The sequence below is a fragment of the Myotis davidii genome, unplaced genomic scaffold, assembly GCF_000327345.1.
Source record: "Myotis davidii unplaced genomic scaffold, ASM32734v1 scaffold13, whole genome shotgun sequence".
In the NCBI taxonomy this organism is placed as follows: Eukaryota; Metazoa; Chordata; class Mammalia; order Chiroptera; family Vespertilionidae; genus Myotis; species Myotis davidii.
This window is the reverse complement of record NW_006286243.1, coordinates 1,224,623-1,247,672: the sequence shown is the minus strand read 5'-3', so window position 1 is coordinate 1,247,672 and position 23,050 is coordinate 1,224,623. Positions and strand designations below refer to the sequence as shown.

At 45.1% G+C, this 23,050-nt stretch overlaps 2 protein-coding genes across 3 annotated transcripts in view; both read right to left on the bottom strand.

Annotated features, from left to right (window-relative positions):
- ANO2 (anoctamin 2, calcium activated chloride channel) overlaps nt 1–17,520 on the bottom strand; it is a 316,751-nt gene extending 299,231 nt beyond the window's left edge. For both annotated transcript variants that reach the window (XM_015559975.1, XM_015559976.1), the window contains exons 1-3: nt 17,441–17,520; nt 2,315–2,499; nt 761–1,087 (exon numbers count right to left, since the gene is read on the bottom strand). In XM_015559975.1, coding sequence (XP_015415461.1) covers nt 761–1,087; nt 2,315–2,499; nt 17,441–17,462 — 534 coding nt within the window. In that variant the 5' untranslated portion in view covers nt 17,463–17,520. The remainder of the gene's footprint in view (nt 1–760; nt 1,088–2,314; nt 2,500–17,440) is intronic.
- Nucleotides 17,521–20,988: 3,468 nt separating this feature from the next.
- Nucleotides 20,989–23,050, bottom strand: part of VWF (von Willebrand factor) — a 118,244-nt gene continuing 116,182 nt past the window's right edge. The window contains exons 51-52 of the mRNA XM_006757606.2: nt 22,270–22,367; nt 20,989–21,307 (exon numbers count right to left, since the gene is read on the bottom strand). Of these exons, the coding sequence (XP_006757669.1) occupies nt 21,119–21,307; nt 22,270–22,367 (287 nt within the window). The 3' untranslated portion in view covers nt 20,989–21,118. The remainder of the gene's footprint in view (nt 21,308–22,269; nt 22,368–23,050) is intronic.

The following is a 23,050-nucleotide window of genomic DNA, read 5'->3' as shown; positions in this document are numbered from 1 at the left end:
TACACTGGTGGAAAGAATAACAGGAGAAGCAGCTCCTGACTTAAGGGTCTGGATAAGCAGCATGAGTCAGCACAAAGAAGGTCTGAGTCAGGCCACATGCCATCCTGCCTGGGGACAGAGAAATGCATGAATGACCTCTGGGGGTCCCTTCCAGTTTGGGGACAACCTTAACTTGATTCTCACAAAACAGGTTTCTGATGAGAATGGCACTGCACCCCTCAACATGACACCTCTAAAAAGAATCATAATGAGTATTTATTGAGCACCCACTATGTGCCGAATATTGTGCTGAATGTTCTCATTACCCTGGTCTAATGATGGGACATGTAAAACTAAAATCCATGAGGGTGTCTATTATTTTGTAGATGAGGAACCTGAGACTCGGGGAGGTCACTTACTTATTCAACTAACATGTACAGAGAAGGACACAGGATGGGGCCTGAGAACACCAGGAAGAAATGTCCTACCTTCAGTCCCTACTAGGCTGACTACCACACAAGAGCCTGGCACACAAGCACACACACACACACACACACACACACACACCTCTACTACCTAGGATCCCCTAGGTAGAGTCACTAGATATACCAAGACTCTTCTTCAAGTCCTTGGGCAAGAAAATCATGTTTTTCCATCAGGAAAAAAAAATGCCACCTTTCAGAACAAAGCCAAGGCTCCCTACAGATGACACTGGTTACCTGAAGCCCAGCCCTGCAGGGTCATCCCATCCCACAACCTTGTGACACCTGCCCAACCTCACCTCCACGTCCTTCTCAAGCTCCAGTCCAGCCTCCATCAGGTTGTGCTCAAACTCCTCCCGCTGCTCCTTCCTCTCCTCCTCCAGGGCATCCAGCCGCCCCAACTCAATGTCACGAGAGCCCCCAGCATGGGGCTCCTTGCCAGTCTCCCCATTGGAGATGATGGCCAGCGACTGGCCAGGGGAGCTGTGGCTAGGATGCGCCCCTCGTTTCCGGTGGTGGTAGGCCAGCACGTAGTCGACCTTCCTTTGGTTGTCATGGAAGTGCATGCGACTCAGAGGGGCCTCCGAGGACACTGACTCATTGGCATCCAGGTAGTTGTTGACAACCTGGCCAGAGAAAACAATAGAAATAGTGAGGTCTGGTGAGGAAGGGGCGAGAGACAGAGGATGCAGACCTTGCTCTGGGCCCCCAAAAAATGCACTAGGAAGCAAGCCCCTTAGGCCCCGAGGCCCCAACTGCCCCAGTGAAAGGACAGGGTGGCCTAAATTCACCTGCCACACTCACCCCACACAGCCCTTCACCCCCTGTCCACAGCCCAGGCATGGGTACCTTCACACCTGCTCCAACCTTCATGCACACATGCATGCTCACATACAGACTGCACACACAGCAGCAAACCCATGCACAGCCCACCACCTGCCTCCAAACACAGAGCCCCAAGCCCACTCCTGCACATGCACACAATCACTCACCCAGCTCTCTGCACCAGCACTCCTGCACACACACCCGTGCACACGTATAGTATATCACCAAGTGCACTCTGACATGCACACAAGCTGTCCACATGCACAGTGGCACACCCATCTCCTTGCCAATCTACAACACGCACACACGCACACACACACACACACACACACAGAGCACTCACTGGCAGGTTCTCTGGATCCATTGGAACAAAAGCCAATTTCTGGTCACCTGGCCCACCCCCACCTCCCACCCTGAGGGGATTCACTATACACTATGCCCCTCACAGCCCCACATTATCCTCTTCCTCCTCTTCTCCAGCCACTGGTGGCAGCAGGGGACTGACTCCTGCTCCCGTCCACCTGTGGAGATGGGACACTGAGAGAGGAGGAGAAAGAATGAGGCGGAGCAGAGGAGGGACCTGCCTCCCCTTTGGGTGTTTCCCTGTTTATTACTGGCTTGATACCCAGCTGCCTCAGCAGCCACCTGAGAGGTCACCTGGGCAACCAGGCACAGGGGAAAGCCTCCAGAGCCACCACAGCAGAGGTGGGAGGGGAGCTGTGGCGTCTGCAGACCAATAGGTGGGATCACTGGACTTCTCACACCTCCTTCTTTCAGGTCCTCTCACCAAAAGACTCCAGCATGGGACATTACACTGTCATGACTTACAGAGAAAGGAAAGGAGAGGGGGCCTAAATAAAAACCCGGAGTTTCTCTCTCTCTCTCTTTCTCTCTCTCTCTCTCTCTCTCTCTCTCTCTCTCTCTCTCTCTCTTTCACACACACACACACACACACACACCTGCCCCCTAAGTGGAATTTCCCCAGTCACGAGGCTCCCCTTGGCCATCCCCCCAAGCCCACTACTCACGGAGCTGCTGTGGGAGCTCTCTTCACTGGACAGCTGGCCAGAATCTCGGTTGGAGCTGTCCTGCAGGCCTGGGGCTGGGGGACCCGGCACCTTGAGGCATTGCTGTCCTTGTTTGGGGTCCTGGATGCTCCTGGCCACTGCACGAGGGCTCAGTCTACGTGGGGAGCCAGGGAGCAAGGGGATGTCTGTGAGAGGAAAAGACAAAACAGGCAAAGCCACTTCAGGTGATGGGGAAGCCAGGACACAGAGGAGCTGAGGCCCTGAGGGAGAGACACAGTGGGTGGTCCTAAAAAATGGGCATGTCTCCTCAGAGCCTTGGTAATCCAGGGTCACACTGGCCATGGGGAGAAGAGAGTGGAGAAGGGGAGTCTCGCTCCACTAGACACACACACACACACACACACACACACACACACACACACACACACACACGGAGCCTGGAGCCACCAGCAGGATCCCCTGTTGATGATCGCTGTCATAATCTCTTGTAAGTCCTAGACAAGAGGGTGGCATCATGGGAGCCAGGGTAGGTAGGGTACTCTCTGGAGACACATATGGAATTAATTCCAAAAACTTAGGCTGAGGGCCTCTCCGGGGACAGCCAGACCAGCCAGCACCACACCTGGAGGAAAGGAAGAGCAAGGAGAAACCAATGGTGGGCCCGCTGAGGGCAGGAGTGTCCTCTGACAAAAGAGCAGCCTCCAATGACTTTGAGGGGTCCCCACACACCTTCTGGCTCCACCAAGGCCTCAGAGCTCATGTCCCTTCCTCAATCCTCCCCAGAGCAGCCCTTCTAACAGCAGCACTGCAGTGCTATTTTCAAAGACTTCCAGCAGCACCCTGGAGGGAGAGGAACCCAGTGGGTGATGGAACACAGCATATTAGAAGTGGGGGGACTGAGAGATGAAACACTCCAACTCCATTTTGCACCAAAAGTCCCAGACAGGGGCTCACAGCTGACCAGACCCAGTCTTTTCCCATCTCTGAGGAACACTTTCAAGCAGAGAAGCATAGTCCAGTGCACCTGGATTTGACCCTCAGCTCTGCCACCTAGACTTGACCCTCAGCTCTGCCACCTGAACTTCACCCTCAGCTCTGCCACCTGGGCTGGACCTTCAATTCTTCCACTTGCAGACCCTGAGACCTCTCTGAGCCTCTTTCTTCAACTGTAAAGGGTAGAGAACCTCAAACGTGCAGAATTGTAATAAGTATGAGAACTAGAGATGTGATGCAAAGTACCCAGGACAGTCATTAGCCTATGTGTGTGCAACAAAAGGTAGTTATTATAATTATTTTCATTTAAGCTCTGTGTGAACAGAAATTACACCTTATACAGCAAGCTCAACCCTTAGCCCCTGCTGAATGAATGAGTGAATTAATTAATTAATTAATTAGCAAACAGCAGCTCTTCCTGGTCTCTTGAAACAGAGCTCTGGCCAGTTACCAATTTGTGGAGCAGCCCCTGTGTGCACGGTCTCTGCTGGGCAGTTTCAATAAGCCTAGGACATTGGTCCCTGCACCTGAAAAACTTAGCATCTTTCATGCAGAAAACACAAGTATGACCAGCAGAGTAAAGTTTTCATAATTTATTTCTATATTGTGGGCTCCAGTCCATGTTGTGGGAGACCAGAAAGCTAGGTCAAGGTAGGCTTCCAGAGGAATTAAGCCTAAAGCTGGTTTTGAAGGGTAGGTGGCTTCTGGAAGGCACTCCCTAGAGACAGAACACAGAGGGCAAGAGTGGGCATGCATGCTGGTGGTGCAACAGAGTGGCCTCCAGCTCAGGACATCAAGGGAGGGGCTTCGTCGTTGGTGTTTGGTCTTGCCTCATCCCTCTCCCTCATGTTTTTCTGCACGCTTGCCCTCCAACTAGTCCAGGGCAGAACTAAGAATAGGACTCCACACCCCAGGGAAAGCCTGAAGACCTCCAGATGCATGCCTCACAAGCCAAAGACCATCCTGATGTATAACTGGGCAGATAACAAAGGTTACCTGTACCAAGCTCATCAAGGTCCACCCTTCCTTCACCACTATACTCACATTCACAATTATGAATCAGGACAGCTCAGATTCAGAGTCAACCCAAAGCTTTAGTCAAACCACTATCCAGGAGCCACCATGCCTTGAAAGTGCCACCTGGGTTTGAGGCTGGCCTCCAGGGCCCCACTGGTCATCCTGGCTGCTCTCTCTGCTTATTCTCTGACACAGACATCACAGCTGGATCCAACCTCCACTATCCCACTGGCTGCAGGTACCTTAGGTTGTGCTACAGAGGCAGATGAAGGAACAGGAGCAGAGATTTTGAGAGAAAAAATAGTAAACAGTAAAGTCAGGGAGAGGACCAAATCTAAAAGAAAAAAAACAAGCAGAGCTTGTTTTTAGAGTCCTTTCAATGCCTGTCTATAGTTTGTCTCTTCCCTGAGCTGCTCCAAGGCCCCTGCCCACCTTTGATTCTCCCGTATTCTATGCCTGCACCTTCCCATCCACCATCAGGGCCTTCGATAGCCATTCCTTCTTCTGGCTGTTGGCTGTCGAGGATAAGAAGCAAATTTATAACCCATGCTGACATCTTGACATAATATAAGTGAAAGCATTTTGAAATCTCTTTTTAAAAATAAATTTTTGAAATCTTTAGAGGGCCCTACAGATGTTACTAGCCCTGCATGTTTGTTAGCTGAAGGAATCCTCTCTGAAGGTGGGCACTGGTACACTGTGCTAGGGGAAGGGAGAGATGCTGAAAGGCAGCAGTTCTTCCTGGGCCCTTCAAGTCATGCTACCTCTTATACAGTTTGGCACAAATCGTTAGAGTCACAGCAAAGGCTCAGCGCTTGGAGGGCCCTTGGAGTAGGGAGAAAGATACAGCAGGATGTGGAGAACTTGTTAGAGAAAGTCTCGGAAGCAGGTAATGGGGTTGGGGGGGGGGGGGACTGGAGCAAAGGGACCAGATGACACAAGCAAAAGGAAGCTAGAGAAAGAGCAGGAAGTGGATTCCCCAGGCCTAGAGAAGGGAAGGGGAGTCATCAGAGCTCGAAGAGGTTCCCAGAGCTTCCGGGATAGAAGATCAGGAGAAGTTCTCCAGAGGGAGCTGGACTTCCAGGCATCAGGGCTTTCCCTTAAAGTATCCCTCTTGGCACCGTTACTCTCTTTACTAACCACTGGCAGGTGAAGAGTGCAGTGCCCTGAAAAATCTGGCAGCCTCTGTCACAAGCCTTTCAAGGCCAGGGCTGCCCTGAGGGGAGACAGAGCATCCAAACTCTTTTAGGACAAGAACAAGACTCCAAGTGGGGATGGTTCTACCAACAGGCAGGCCTTCTTGGGAGCTTCAGAGAGAACCAGTCACTTTCAGATTTTGAAGGCACTCACCCTGGCCTCTCCCCAAGCATCTTACCATGGACAGATTTCAATTAGGATCAACACTTACGAGGTCTCCCCCTGCTTCCCTGCACACATTTGACCCAGGAAAACAGCCTACATTTTAAACTCCAAGCTCAAAATTTGGATCCAATGGCCCTGCTGATCACCCCTCCTCTTGCCCCATAAGTCTTGCTAAAACCTCTGTACATGGTCAAAGAAATCAGGAAAACCCCCCAGTTCTCTCTACACAAAAGGGATCATTTCAAATCTGCCTCTTCAGCTCTGCTTGTCTTATAGCCTTGGCTCAAGAATAGCCCTCTCTTTGTGAATAAGTGTTTTCAAACTGCAGCATTATTCGTGCTGGCCAATCCATGGAAACAACCAAAGTTTTCTTCTATAAACAATTGGATAAAGAAGATGTGGTACATATATACTATGGAATACCACTCAGCCTTAAGAAAAAATAAAATACGCCCATTTGCAACAACATGGATAGATCTTGAAAATATCATGCTAAGTGAAAACGTCAGACAGAAAAAGTCAAGAACCATATGATTTCACCCATATGTGGGATATAAAACTGGAAGTAAAAAATGAACAAAACAAGACAAACAAACAAACAAAAATGTAGGCAACGGTATGGTAGTTACCAGAGGGGAAGAGAAAGGGGAGATATTAAAGGAGATAGTAAAGGGTAGAGGGAGTATCATATAGTTATACACTTGAAATCTATATAATTTTATTAACCAATGTCATCCCAATAATGTTTTTTAATTTAAAAATTTTTTTTAAAGAACAGTCTTCTTTAACTTGATGCTCAAATATCTCTTTGCTGATGATGACCCTACCACAAGTTCATCCTTACCTTGAACCTGGATAAATATGAGTTTTCTGCCACTAATCCTACTCCTCTCAGATCCTCTTCGATCCTCCCCAATCCTTTACCCTCTTTGCACACTACAGCTAGTACTACCATTTTGAAACAATCTGATCAAGTTACTCTCATTCAGTGGCTTTTCCTCCTTCTTAGGATGAAGACCAAACTGTCTTATATGGCATACAGGGCCTTTCACAATCTGGGCCCTGCCTACCTGTCTGAACTGCTTCATCCGTTTACACCCATCCACAGCCTGCTTCACTGGCCCTCTCCTCTTGCACACACCATCATCCATGCTCTAATCACAACTGGATATTTTTGGGAGAAAGGGTAAAATATTTATAATCTTTCACATCTCTATTCATTAATGCCAAAACATTTTATTTCTCAAACACTATATAATACTTTGGAAATACAAGGCCAAATAGAACCTGGGTCTTTCCACCAACCCCTAGGTGCTCACAAGGAATGAGGATTAATAAGGAAGGAAGATAGATTAGTAAGGAGATAATTTCAGGAATAAGAGAAGAACAAAGTCGGGGTATGAACAAGGACTTATAGAAGCAGAAGCCCTCAGGTCTGCCTAGAGCAGTGATGGCGAACCTTTTGAGCTCAGTGTGTCAGCATTTTGAAAAACCCTAACTTAACTCTGGTGCCGTGTCACGTATAGAAAATTTTTGATATTTTCAACCATAATAAAACAAAGACTTCTATTTTTGATATTTATTTTATATATTTAAATGTCATTTAACAAAGAAAAATCAACCCCAAAAATGAGTTCGCGTGTCACCTCTGACACGCGTGTCATAGGTTCGTCATCACTGGCCTAAAGCCTCTCAGAGTACATGAGCTTTGAGATGCATCTAGAAAAGTAGGCATCTTCCAATGGGCAAGGTAGGAAAGGAGATTCCAGGGAGAAAGACAATAATTTGCATGGACCTTTGTGATCAGCCACTGAGCTTAGCTGTTTTAGATCATCAACCTCACAAAGCAGAGTGCCTGCCTCCTTCTGCTCATTTTCCACCCACATAATCCCATTAGTTTCTAACTATGTGGTGGGATTTGAGGGTGGATTTCAGGAAGGACACATCTGATTTAAGTACATACTTTTAACATGACTTATAAGGCCCCTTACCATATTTACTGTCAACCTTCCCAGTATCAATCATTTGCTAGTCACTTTACACACACACACACATTCCAGAAAGACTGAACTACCTGCTTCAAGGAGGTGGCATGTGGGGAAGCGCAGAACTTGGTTGGAAAGTTTGTAAGGAGGAATCTCCAAAAGGTCAGGGGTCTCTAAGGGAAGCTGGCTGAAGGTGGCAACCCCTGCTTTGACTTTTCCAAACAAGTCTGAGCCCCCAGGTGGTTTACTGGAATCTTTATGCTTAGTCTTCAGATGCATGTGTCTTCTCCAGGATGCTTACCTTATTGATAGTTAACTTTAGTTCAAGCTGCTGTTACAATAAAAGCCTCAGGAGGCAGGTGAGCGGGGGCTGTTTGGTTTTGTCAAGCCAAGCAGTCTCTTAGCCCTCTCTTTCACAGGAATGTGTGCCGGAGTAATCATTCCTAAGTTGCTTGGGGTCTGCCGGTTAGGCCTGGCACTGACATGCTTTTTCTTGTATTTGGTCTTTAAAATTGTCCTCCCTTTTGCTTCTAACCAGCTCTCCTCAATTCTATACCAATCCCCACTCTATTAACATGCAGAGTTCATGAGTTATAATAACATTAAAGAATTATAAGCAGGGAAGCAACATGATTAATTACATTAGAAAGATCACTCTGGCTATAGTGAAGATAAATGGGTGTCAGGATAAGGATAGATGGATGGATGGATGGATGGATGGATGGATGGATGGATGGACCTAAACTTCTTTGCTGCTATAGGTGACCCTTCATAAAACTTTTATTTCACTTGTAACCAAAAACCTCCATGGTCCTGAGGCTTACAAACAATGTGGCATTCAAAGACTTCCATATCTGGCTCTTATATATCTCTGCTGCCTTACCTGTCCATCAGATAAGAACATTCAAGTTTGGTCAAACCTATGTCCAAGCTGATCCTCACTCTGTGTCTTTGTTCAGGCAGTCATCCCTGCTTGGAATGCTCTCTCCACTTGTCTAAGTCTCATCCAGATAAAGTCTTACTCATACACTGAACCTTCCCTAACCACTTAAGGAAGTCCTCAAAATGTTCAGAAAATTTGCCTGTTATGTCTTTGTATTCCTAGTATAGGACTCTGGATGCAACAGAGGCTCAGCAAAAGTTTGGAGGTAATGATGCAGGGAATTGGAGACTCCTTTATTATAAGTAAATTTTGAACAGTGGCTTCCCCTCTGAACTGAACACAAACCTTCCCTAATTATAACAGCAGCTATAACAACCCTAACTACTAACATCCTGCATGTGCTGGGCACTGTTCTAAGAACTTTACACATATCAACTCATTTAATCTTCAGGATAACCCTATCAGATAAGTAATATTGTTATCCCATTTTACTGATGAGGAAACTGAGGCATAGAGTAGTTAGACAACTTTCCTAAAGTCATCAGCTAGTAAATGGCATACTCACAGTCCACACTTTTAACCACTAGGCTAACCTGTGCTCAGGAAGAGGAACAACCAACTTTCAGTCCGCAGGCCGACGCTCTATCCGCTGAGCCAAACCGGTTTTGGCACAGTCCACACTTTTAACCACTAGGCTTACCTGTGCTCAGGAAGAGGAACAACCAGGAATACAAACTTGATAAATCTTGACTTCCTGAGTAGGCATTCTTAACATCCCTCACTCCTTTAAAAGAGTCTTTTAATAAATAGTATTTACATTCAATGCTCAGACCCAAAATCCTAAAAGTAAAGACCAAGGACAAGAAAAGAATAAGAAATTCATTTCAGGAAACACTTTTCTCAATGATAAAATCCACAGATTGGAACTTGGATGAGTTGCCCAAATGAAACCTACTCATTGGCAGCCCATCCTACACAGTGTTTTGAAGTGTGGCTGATAAGATTAAAGTATAAATGGTCCTACCACAATGTCTTCACCTGCTTCTCTAACTCATACTAGTCAGATATCACTTGCATTTTAAAAAATGAATATTAAGAAAAAGAAGCAACTGAATCTGTTAGCTAACTACTGTCACACCAGTTTACTATTCATTCATTCATTCATTAAAAAAAACATTTAGTAAGTATTTATCACATTCCTTCCCTGCCTTGTCCTGGGCGCTGAAAACATGAAGATCTCCAAGCCTACTTGAGAAGATAAGTGTGTAACTCTGTAACTTTAATACAGTAAAAAAACGCGGATATGCCATGCCAAACTTATTTTTGTAGGTCTCAATGACAGAGACAGCTACCTGCTTACCAAAATCCATGTTCTCTTCTCCTTCTTCCTGAACACACAGCTGGACCATATTACCTAACCTCCATGGCCACGAGGCTGAATTCCAGCCAGAGGAATGTAAACTGAGTGATACGTGCTACTTCCAGGCCTGCTTCATATCATAGTAAAATTCCCGTGCATGTTCCTGCATGCTCCTATGTGGTCTTTTCCCCTTTTAGATCACTGGAATGGCAACTCTCAGGGCCACCTTCGAAGTCATAGTTGAAGTTGGCTGAAGATCCATTACTCTGGGTCCCTGAAAAGCTACATGGAAAAGAGCTGCCTCGCCAACTTGTTTACCCATCCAAGATGCTTACTTTAGAAAGTAGTGAACTGTTATGTGTTTTACTCATTGTATTTTTCAGTCTATTTGTTAGAGCAGCTAGCTGAGCAATATCCTAACTAATATAGTACCTTTCACAATAAACGTAGATAATACATAACTCCACCTACAAGTGCAATAAGTCAGCCAACTGAGGTACCACCCACGTCAAATACGCATATGTCCGAGCCTTGCTCAACAGAGCCTTTCCAAAACTTCTCCCAACCTCACAGATTTAACAAACTCATAGTTTTTGCACACCACAGGTGGGTAGAACTACTCAAAAGTAGGGATTGGATATCATCTTTGACCCTTAGAGCAGCCTGGCACATAGTAGGTGTGCAGTGAAAGAGTGAATTATAAAATGAAATGCTGAAAGATGAGCAGAGAGGGATTTATGGGCACAGTCATCTCTTCTACATTTTGTGGTATAGAATTCTGGAGATTTGATTGTGTTGAGTTTAAGTATTTTTGAGCAGTAACAAAGCTGTTTTTAAAGAAAAGTTTTGGCCTTGACTGCAGGCAGTCCCATAGTCAAACTCTCTCTCAAGACAAGAACCAAGATTGGGATCATAACTTCCTTTTGAAAATAAGTAAATAAAACAATTTCTTTCTTTTCTAAATCATGAATATTACTTTTGACTCTAATAGTTCTGGCCCTTGTCAATGACCTACATCTGAAACCGTTTGCTAACAAAATATTTCTTGATGAAAAGCTTGCTGACAAGAACTTCTGCTTTCAGTAATAATAAAATAACTGGTACTTGGGTAAACATTCTTCCAAAAACAAATATAAAACAGGAAAAATATATGAGTCAACCATTTTCAGGCATTGAACATCCATCACACAGAAAAGCAATCCCTGAGGGAAGAAAAACTCACCAGTGTAACCTCCTCAGAACAAGTTATTGACAGGAGTTCATGGAGCTGGAATCCAAATAAAGCAAGGAGGGCCCACTGAACCAAAGAAACAGAGATCAAGGTTTGAAGTAGCTAAAATGGCTAGAAATTATGGGGTTCAGTGCAAGAGGGAAGGAATCGGTGTGAAGGAAGGTTCCCAGATGCAGCGGGTAAGATAAGTGAGGCTTACTAGAGAGGCTGCTACACTGAGATCAGAAGAAAAATGCTAGAGGTTAAACAGGACTGGGAGATGTTGAAGTTCCATGCTAGCCTGAGTAGCAAGACCTCGTTAACATACATGTCCCAACACTCCAGGCATCCAGCTGAAACACCAGGACCTCATTTTAAGAGTAAGAACCACACTTTTAGACTGTCTCTAAAAAATCCTAAGGGCATGTCTTGAAAAAAAATCAATAGGGGAAACAGAGTGGAGAGGGTGAATCTTACCAAGTTACCGAATCTTGGAATATAACTTGGAATTTCCATAAATATACCCTAACAAAGTAGCAACCAAACCAAAATAAGATCAGCCAGTAACTAAACTGCCAGCTAGAAAAAAATAATAATTTTTGACTCTCCTGAGTGGAAGACAATGTTGTATCACGCACGATGTCCATTTGACCATCACCATTTACTACATATGCAAAGAGACAAGAATAAGTGACCCATGAAAGAGACAAAACAAGCAATAAAAATCGATATCAGCCCTCTGGCTTTTTTCACTTAGTCCAAAGGGACCAGGAGCCAATTTACTCTACCCCCATCCACATGGAAGATTCACAGCCAGGCTGTCCTCCCAGGAAAAGGCCTTGAAGCTGCTGGGTTGGACCTGTTCAGGCACAGACAGAGCTGGTGCTGGCCCTGTCACGGGGGCAGGCATCTTGTTCTCATCACTCCTTCTCAGTCCCACTGTTTATGTGTCTAAAATAAATAGGATTTGATCACACACACACAGATCTCAACAAAGCCCAAAAATGTTAAAGCAGCTACCATAAATATGTTCTAATAGTAAAGATAAGTACATGCTTAATGAGTGTAAAAAAATAGAAACTACAAACATAAACAAAAGCAAGTGTAACTGCTGATTTCAAAACTTACCACAAAGGCCCTGTGTTACTGACATAAGGATAGCCATATAGACCAATCAATAGAACTGGGATTCCAGAAATAAGCCCTTGAATCTCAACAAGGGTAGCAACAAGTGAAGAAAGAAATGGAAAATGGTACTGGGACAACTGGATATCCACATGCAAAAGAATGAAGTTAGACCCTTTCCTCACACCATACACAAAAATTAACTTTTCCAAAATGGATTATAAACCTAAATGCAATAGCTAAAACTGTAAAATTATTAGAAGACAAAGAGTAAAGCTTCATAACCTTGGGTTGGGCAATGATTTCGTAGCTATAATACCAAAATCACAAATAATAATAAAAAACACAAATTGGCCTTTATAAAAATTAAAAACTCAAAAGACATCATTAATAGAGTGAATATACAGAATAGGAGAAAATACTTCTAAGTCATATACCAGATAAGGAACTTGTATCCAGAATATATAAAGAAATTTTAGCCCAGCCGTGTGGCTCAGTGGTTGAGTGTCGAACTATGAACCAGGAGGTCAGGGTTCGAATCCCGGTCAGGGCACATGCCCGGGTTGCAGGCTCAATCCCCAGTGGGGAACGTGCAGGAGGCAGCTGATCAGTGATTCTCTCTCATCATTGATGTTTCTCTCTCTCCCTTTCTCTCTCTCTCCCCCCCTTACTCTCTGAAATCAATAAAAAATATTTTTAAAAAAAGAAATTTTGTAACTCAACAGTAAAAAGGTAAATAACCTAATTTAAAGATGAGCAAAGGATCTGAGTAGATATTACTCCAAAGAAAATATGCATATGGCCAATAAGCATGTGAAAAAATTGTTCAGTCATTAGTCATTATGAAAATGCAAAATAAAACCACAATGAGATACCCCTAGGATGGCAATAATTAAAAAGAGCAATAATGCCCTGGTCAGTGTTGCTCCGTGGTTAGAGAATCAGCCCTCACACCTAAGGTTCTAAGGTTTAGTTACTAGTCAAGGGCACGAACCTGGGTTGCAGGTTCCATTCCCAGCCATGTTAGGGTCACATGTGGGAGGGAACCAACCAATGGGTCTCTTTCACATCTATGTTTCTCTCTCTCTCTCTCTCTCTCTCTCTCTCTCTCTCTCTCTCTCTCTCTCTCTCCGTCCCTTCTTCTCCCTTCTTTCCCTTCTACTCTCTCTTTTAAAAAAATTAATGGAAAAAAATATCCTCGGATAAGGATTTTTTTTTAAGAGCAATAACAAGTGTCAGTAAAAATGTGGAGAAATTAGAATCCTCATATATTGCTGGTAGGAATGTAAAATGGTACAGAAATTTAGAAAATAGTCTGGCAGTTCCTGAAAAAGTTAAACACAGAGTTTCCATATGATCCATTCCATTCCATTCCTAAGTATATACCCAAGAGAAATAAAAACATACGTACACACAAAACCTTGTACTTGAATGGTATTTATAGTAGCAAAAAGTGAAAATTCAAATGATAAACAAATGTGGTATATCCACACAAGGGAGTATTATTCAACTATAAAAAGAAATGAAGAACATATACATGTTATAATATGGCTAAACATTGAAAACATTATTCTAAGTGAAAGAACCCAGACACAAACACCATTTATATAAAGTGTCCAGGATAGGCAAATCCATGGAAACGGAAAGTAGCTTAGCGGTTGCCAGGAGTTAGAGAGGGGGAGGTGAATGACTGCCAGTGAGTGTGAGGTTTCTTTGGGGGATGATGAAAGTGGTCTAAAATTAGATAGTGGTTGTACAACTCTGTAAATATATAAAAATCACTGAACTGTACACTTTTAAAGGGTGAATTTTATGGATGTGATTATATCTCAATAAACCTGTTATTTTTTTAAATGAAATTCCTAGAACTGAAAATTAAAATAACCAAAAGGAAAAATTCATTGAATGAGCTTAATAGCAACTGGAGAAGGCAGATAAAGGATCAATGAAGTAAAAGATAGATGAATAGAAATTATCTAATCTAGAGAATAGAGAACTAAAGATTGAAAAAATAACAGAGCCTCAGGAACCAATGAGACAATGTCAAACAGTCTAACATATATGTAATTGGTGTTCCAGAAATAGAAGAGAATGAAAATAGAGCAGGAAAATAATGGGAGAAACAGTGGCTAAAATCATCCCCAAGTTTGATAAAATACATTAACTTCCAGATGCAAGAAGGTCAGCAAAATTGAGCAAGAAAAAAACAAAGAAAATTCACAGCTAGATACATACAGAATAGTTTCACTGCTCAAAACCAAAAATAAAATCTTGAAAGCTACCAGATTAAAATGGTATTATACATGGACAAAAGAATGAATATAATAAAAATATGAATTAAGACTGACCTCATCAGAAAATAAAGACCAATAAAGTGACACCTAGAATGCTAAAAGGAAAAAAAAAAATAACTACCAACCCATTATTCTGCATCCATCCAATGAAATTATCATTCAAAAGTGAGGGTGAAATACAGACATTTTTCACCAAAACGGAAGCTGAGAGAATCTGGTAGCAGCAGAACACTACAAGAAATGCCAAAGGGATTGTTCGAGCTAAAGAGAAATGATAACAGGGAAATTTGAGTAAGAACTGATACTGATGGGAGTGTTTTGTATCCCTTTCTCACATAGGGGAGGAAAAAGAGATTGAGAGCCAACAGTTCAAAAGGACTATTAGCCATTGAGTTTCCAATATCCTGCAAGCCACTACTCAAATTAGAGATTTAACTCATTAATTGGTTATCTAATGGTTTGCAAACAGCATTTTAAAAAATATAATAGGGTAGAGTGAACCAGAAAAGGATACAACAGAAAAAAACCCTTTTAAAACAAAATCAGATACAATATAATAAATGCCCATGTGATAAATAATATACTTTCTAAAAACCTATTAATAAAACTATAGCTCATTATCTTGAGCAATGTCTTACATAAATATCACAAATATCACTGTGACATTCTTCTTAAAACTTAATGTTGATTAACTAGTCTCCTTTTATTAGACAATGAGATCCATGTAACTTATTGTCTCTTCTCTGACCTGCCTGTCAGGGAGCTCATAGATAAATTTTTACTCCATTACAGTACCTATTCTTAGTCTAGGTCTTGTGATATAATAATATGCTCCCAATCCTTCATTATTTGACAATTGTTCATTTTTCCTTGTTTTAAGTTTTATTATAACTGAGTTTTCCCTTCTTACAAAATGTTTGATGACTAATAAATAATAAATAAAAATATTTATCTGATATAGTCAAAAATCATAATGGATTAAAAAAAGCAATTAGGGAAAATAATAATTACCAAAATATTGAAACAGGTAAGTTTTTTATTTTACGTATTTGTATTTAATTTTCCTCACCATGAACGTGTATTTTTATTTTTTGTAAAGCTAATTTTAATTTACTGATGAATAACAGGCATCAGAAAAAGTGGGATTTATTCCTTTGTCAGTGAGCAAGCCCAAAGATTTATGGTAGTGTGCCTTATTCTCATGTTTGCTAAATAGAAAGAGGATCTGACACCAGCTGCCTGGGCACTGCCATCCTTGAGCAATTTCAGCAGAAGTTAACTTAGATGGAGAGTTGCCAGCCAGAGAGAAATAAATCATTTTCTTAAAGTTTCTGGAGGAATTGCGAGGTTGTCAGTAGAAGCCAAAGAAAGACTTCTAGTATATCTTAAAATACCAGAAGGGTGGACAGGGCTAATTGCATTGCTGTGGTCCGAACAAGTCCATGCTTGACTCCACCTCCTCCCTATATCCATCAATAGTGCATGCTGCTGCTAAAGCATCATCATCTTAGAGTACCAAGAATGGAGAACGTCTAGATAGGCAGGTGCGTGCCTTTCTTGAGCACAGTATTGGGCATTCAGGCAGACTCCTTAGAGAAAAGGATAGACAAGCTCCACTTTAGACCCCAATGCCTCTGGCCCTCTAGCCTTACCCCACAATGGAAGTTGGCAGAGAAGGTACGCATGGACACTGGACCAGAACCTGAGGTTGGTGTTTGGAACCCGCCATACCACTTACACAGCCTCTTCAATCAGCCAGCAAAGTGGCACAGGTTGCCACATAGAGGCAATTCAGAGAGTTTAGGTAGGAGGTTGCTGGAAAGGGCCATATTGGGTCCTTGGCTCCCAAAATGATGGGCACATGGCAAGACACAGTGTGAGGAGCAAATGGGCACTCCCGTCAGCAGCTGGGGAGGGGAACAGACACCTGGGCAAGAGCTCTGATGTCTGGTTCCAAGAACACAGTCCAGGCAGGTAGAAGAACATAGGGTATCACAGTCCTCTGGGAGGCCTCAACCTTGTCTAAGATTTTTTTCCCTCCACCTGCCACTTGCCTTTGATTTAGAACTAACTTTGCTCAATGGGACCTCTGTCCTGAACCAGGGTCCACATGGTTCTTGGAGGTATCTCTCCATACCTATCACAAAGGACTGAGTGGCACCACCTTCCAGTCCCTCCGGCTTACTGTTCATGCCAACAGAATGGGCACCTCCCCACTTTGCGCCTCTCTCAAGAACCACCGGAAACAAGGCACTCAACAAAATCCCTGTCCAGGTCAGATCACTCCTGCCCTGGCACACCTGTCTGCTCAGGATAATTTGGGAGGCGAGGCAGATAATGCCCTCCTCCCCCAAACTCAATCTTAATTTGCTTTACTTCTAAGAAAAACCACCAGGAAAGAAGTGCCTGGGTTTCCCTGCACCCTGAGTTGCAAATGCCCTTCCTGAGGGCAGGTTGGTTAAGGGCTGGAGGAGACGTCTCTTCCTGAAACTGGAGGGGCACGCCAGCGATGCCGAAGTCAAAATTGTTAGGGGTGAATCCTAACCTCTGCCCTCCACAGACTGTTTCTGAATTAAACTCTGCGAGTTGGTTGCCTACTCTCAACACTAACATCCAACAACTTGTAACAAGGACAGAAAAACTCGCTGAGGTAGGAATCGGTGGTCCATCACCCAAAAAGCCCTTGTTCCAGTCCTCTGCCTCTTGTCCTACATTTTCTCTCCTCCATAGAACTTGCTCGACGGGGAAAGGGATCAGCTCCCCTCACTACCCTCTCTCCAGGTTCATTTGAGGTCACCCATCCAGAAGGGCAGGCGTTAGGATGCGTCTCCTCCACCCCAGCCCCTCTCCCTCCTACAGCTTGCCCAGGACCTGGTTCCCCAGCAGGGAAGACTCACCTTGCAGCCCAGAGGTGGCCATGCTGCTGGCACACAGGACGCCGAACACGGACTGCCCCGCTGCTGCACTCGCGGCTGGACAGGCTTATTCCGCTGGAGGCTAATTCCATCTCGGCTCAGCTGGGTCTGGACGTGCCCGCCCCTTGCCTGTTGCCGCCTGCTCCTCCCCAATCCCTCCCCAGGCCACCCGGCAGGCGCCACCGGAGGCAGAGCGGGCTCTCCCGCTGAGCCCGGAGCGCAGGAGCGCCCGCAGTGCCACGTGGGGAAGAGCGCTTGTCCGCGGTAGGGTGGCGTTTGGGACACCTGGTTAATGGAGCTGAGGGGCGAGACAGTAAGTGCTGCCCGCGCTCCTCGGCCAGGGGGAGGTGCCTCATAACCTGGGCTCGGTGTGAATATTCAGCCGGATTATCTGGTGAACCGTCTGGTTGATTAGTTTCCAATCCCACCCGCAAAGCTTCCTTCCTGCAGCCCAGTCCTGGGAAATGCCCGGGGTAGGGTGGGGTGGGGCGGGGCGCCTCCCTGCACACCTTCCTTCACTCGACCCACCACCACCTGTCCCCACCTTTTTCTTGGCTAAAAGGAGCAGGAGTCAAGGATGAGGTACACAAGGGACAGGTAGGACAGGAAGAGGGGCTGCAGGTTGTAGAAGAGCTTCCCCATGAGGCCCTGGGACAGAGTTGAGGAGGGAACCTGTGGAAGCCCCCACCCAAAGAACCAGAGGACTGCCATCTCTCTGGAACAGTTAGGCACCTGGCCTTGGGCAAAGGGTTGAAGAAAAGGCTTCAGAAAGTCTGTTCTGGATGATGGAATCTACAATTCCAAGATGCCCTGGAGCTAAACAAGTTCCTTTATACATAGGGCCGGGAAAATGAAAAAGTAGGATGTTGAAATCAAGTGTGCTATTTATGACCATGACCTTTCAATGTGAAGAATGTTATCTCCCCACTCTATATGAGGAGCCAGTAGCAGTAAAGGGGAGCAGACCACGCAGCATGAGCCAGGGGCAGAGCAGAGGGAAAACCAGAAGATTTAGGTCCCAATCCTGAGCTTTATTCTGCTCACTAGGAGTAATCGTGGCTCATGTTTATTATACAGGACTTCCTCTTCCTCAGGCACCCTTTAACCCACAGTAGTAATATTTCCTTCCAACGACAATTCTATGAGGTAATTACTGCTAGTGTACCCATCTTGTGGATGAGAGACTGAGGTGTGAAAAAAAGATCAAGCAACTTACCTCTAAGGATATGTGGGATCCCAAAGTAGACAGCCTGCTCCAGATTCTGTGCTCAAAACACTTTGCCATTCAGCTTCTTTCTCTCCCAGACAATGCTCCCTCCCCACTCGCTTTCAGGGACCTTCTCCATGTCTTTTCAACACCAAGACAAGTGGGCAACTTTCCACCATCGTTCCTTTATCCATTCTCTTTCTTCTCTCCCTCCGGCACTTTCTTACCCCCTGTCTCTGTACACTCCCTCCTTGACACTCCCCCTAAGACTCTGACTTGGAGAGACTGTCTCTTCTGGTCTGAGGATGAGCAAAGACAAAGTCCCTGAGACCAGAGGCAGACCCTCCCCTTGGGAGACTTGCAGAGTAAGAGAGGTTGTGCGACATCCCCACTATCTCCACCAGTTTCCCTTTCTGCATCCTTTCTACCTTGCTCCCTTTTTTTCTTAAATGAAAACATGCAGCCTTTCTGATTCAGTTTATTTATTTTTTTTATTATTGAAGATGAAATGTCATATCTGTTAGTAGGAGGAGAAATTCAGGCTACGACGAGTCAGGAAGTTGGGAAATTGACACCTTATGCTAAAGAGGCAACCTTTCTGCTGAGTCTCTCTGTAGAGCCTGATGCCTCCAATAACACCTCATCCCCAGGTGCAGTGTTAGGCGATCAGTTAGGAGAAAGACAGGCGATGCCTTGCACTGGATCTGGTTTCCTAAAGAGACCTTAGAGGCTGCTCAGCATTGGAGGCAGGATGATGGATGGAGAGATGACAACCTTTGAATTATTGAACAGTTATATAAAACTTCTATCCATTCTTCCTTCCCTCTACCCTACTAAACTCCCCCTCTAAACCTATTTAACACAATCCGTGCCATTTGCTTGTAGTGTATAGTCCCTTGAGGTTGGTCCCCAGAAGTAATGGGAATGGTTGAGACCTAGAAATGCAGCAGTCCCTGGTTCCCACGATAGCAAGGGCTGAATCTGTAAGTAGCAGAATGCGGTGACTCTGGTGGGCCTCCCTGGAGTTCTTGCCTATGGGTCAAGGCACCTGAGTTCTGAACTGGCCCTGCCACCTAGCAGCTGTGTGACCTTCAGCAAGTCACTGGAGTTCTTTGGGCTGCTTTCATCCTCAGTAAAGGGGCAGGGGAGAGGCAGCGGGTTAGATGATGTCTAAATCCTTTCCAGCTCCATCATTCTTTCAATGAGTTGAGTCTCTCTTGGGTTAAAAGGATCTGGAAGGAAGATCAATTTTCTCCGTCAAATTCCTGTCGCAAATCTAGACCTTCCCTTTGTTCTCAGGGAGAAAATACTCACCAGATTCCATCATCTTGCCAGCATATACATGTACACTTTTCTCATACATTTTAAGGAAAGACCATCTGACTTAGGGATCTGGGACTGGTGAAGTTCAGTGTTATCTGCACCTCTTTTCCTTCTAAGAGGATGCCTGGAGCAGGCAGGGCCTTGGCATCCAGAATGTGGCCTGAAAGAAGCCCAGCTCCTTACCCCTCAGGACAAAGAAAATGCCCTGTGCTCTGACACTGGTGGTAGAGACACTTCCCCTTTTGAGCCTTGATGTCACTATTTTTATTCTTGTCCCTTCTCATATTATTATGGAGCGATTACAATTATCCCAGACTTTCCAGTTTATTTTATTCTTCCAACCCTACAAGTAAGACTCACATTCCTGTTTTCCAGATGAGGAAACTACATCTGAGAAACACTAACGGGCTTAGTTGAAGCCACACCAGACAGTAGGGGCCTTATGTGGAACCCAGGTCTGCCTCCAAGTCTGGTGCTCACCACCCATGGTGATCTGTGGGGATGGGACCATGTTCCAGTACCTGCCAGCACCCCATCTGCAACCCCCTCGGTCTCAGCACCTCTTCCTTCCACAGGTGCCACAGAGGAGACACAGGAACTTAGCTAAAGGGCTCAGAGAAACCCTTGCACACCTGGCTATACCTCTTCTCTAGAATGCCAGCCACACTGGCGATAGCCATGTCTATCTTAGCAGGAGTGTGGCTCCAGAGCCCACCCCTCTGCCCTGCTCAAAGCCCCTGGATTCAGAGACTGGAGAACTCAGTGTTCCTGAGAAAATCCCTTTTACTTCAAGCCATTGGGCTGAGTGTCTGAGGAGGCCCGCCCCACACTCTCCTCTCCTCTCTGCACTGCATGGAGGCAAAGGCAGTGCCTCCCACAGACTCTGGGGCTGCAGTGTTTTCAGGTGGAACCTGAGTTTCCTCCTTCAGAACCATCTCTGAACTCGCCTAGCCTACAGTTGTCAGATCGCCTGGGAGGACACAGTGAACCATTGCATTAGCCTTTTGCAAGATAAGAGATTGGTCTTTATTGTGGGCCCGAGAGGGCATGAGAGCAGAGGATACAGAGGACCGGGCAGCACTCTGGCCGGTTGGCAAGGCAGGTGGCATTGGGTGTCCATGGTAGGGGTCTCACTTGCTGCACTTCCTGGGGGAGCACCTGCACTGCATAGCATTGAGGACCTCATGGTAGACGATGGAGCCATTGGTGCAGCGCAGGGGCACCTGCATGGGTTCTGTCCGCGTCGGGGAGCAACAGGAGCACTGGTCCTGCACATCCTCCGTTTCGATGGAGTACAGTGCTTTGCTGGCACATTTACCCTGAAGTGGGACAGAGAGGGACAGAGCATGGTGATGGTGGAGAAGCCAGGAGTACGCAGAACTTAGAGGCAGCCTGCTTCCCCTACCTGCCCTCCTCCAAGTAAGGCAGGCCTGGCCTCCCCCAGGAAACCCAGGACAGTGGGGCAATTTGTAAAGGTAGGTCTCAGGAAAGTCTGAAATGCCATCTCTTCCTTATGGTGCCATCACACCCAGATCCCCCTAGCTCAGTGGTTCTCAACCTGTGGGTCGCAACCCCTTTGGGTGTTGAACGACCCTTTCACAGGGGTCGCCTAAGACCATCAGAAAACACATATATAATTACATATTGTTTTGTGATTAATCACTATGCTTTAATTATGTTCAATTTGTAATAATGAAATTGGGGGTCACCACAACATGAGGAACTGTATTAAAGGATCGTGGCATTAGGAAGGTTGAGAACTACTGCTCTAGCTGCAATTTTTATGCATGTTTAATACAACACCCCCACCCCGACTTCCACAAATAACTCTCCATTCTCTTTGAAGGACTTGTTGAATCTTCCCTCTGGGGTCAAAGTTCCCAGTTACTTCAATAAAACATTTGATTTCACATAAAATGCTTCCAATTCTACCCAGCCAGCATGGCTCAGTAGTTGAGCATCGACCTATTAACCAGGAGGTCACGGTTCAATTCCCGGTCAGGGCACATGTCCAGGTTGTGGGCTCAACCCCCAGTAGGGGTGTGCAGGAGGTAGCCAATCAATGATTATCTCTCACCATTGATGTTTCTATTTCTCTTTCCTTCTCCCTTCCTCTTTGAAATTAATACAAATGTATATATATATTTAAATGCTTACAGTTCTTTTCAGTTCTCCTCCCTGTGAATTTTTCAGATCCTTCTGAAATGTAACTAAGGAGATATCTACCAAACAAGGAGACTCCCCTCCCCACGTAGGCCTCGTCGAAGTCAGGGGCCCTTACCTGGCAGTAATGAATGTCCACTTCCTCTTCGGACTTACAGCTTCCCACTTTGACATACTGCAGCCTGGCAGTGATATCCTTGCAATCAGGCTCCTCACCTATGGGACAGGGGAGAGGTGGGACCCGGGCCTGGCTGGGGTTCTGTAGAACACTCTCCAGCCCAGTTCCCTCCTGGGGCTGGAAAACAGTGTCCAAATCACCAGAGCCAGCCACAGAGAGGGGAATGATGTCATCATGGTTCACCCGGTCCTTCATGTTCAGAGATGTAGTTATTGCTAGGTTTAACTTGCTTACTGGTACAATTTTAATTGCAAGACGAGCCTAAATTCCCTGTGCTTTGGTGATGTGGATGGATGGAATTTGCTTTTTATATAATTGAAGATTCTAAAAACCATAATGACTGTAGCAGTCATCTTACGTTTGTAACAATGTTCAGAAGCTAATGGGCAATGAAGTAACCAATACTAGTAAATATAATTAATATCTGCCCATCCCTGCCTTTGGGTTAAGAGGAAAAGCCAATATCAGGACCACAGAAGGGCACTCACAGCCTCTGTGGGGGCTGAAAAGACCTTAGGAGCCCTTGTGGAGTCCTCTCTGGGTATAGCCACCTCTCCATTGACTGGCATGGGCTTCTTTACATACATAGGTATTTACATAGGTATTATGTAAAGAAGCATTCAGGTCAGAATGCTATCTGCCAGTGGAGAATTCTAAGACTTAATGGCAGCTCACCATTCCCCATCTGAACATGGAGTTCTCCGTTCTCGGATGGCTCCTA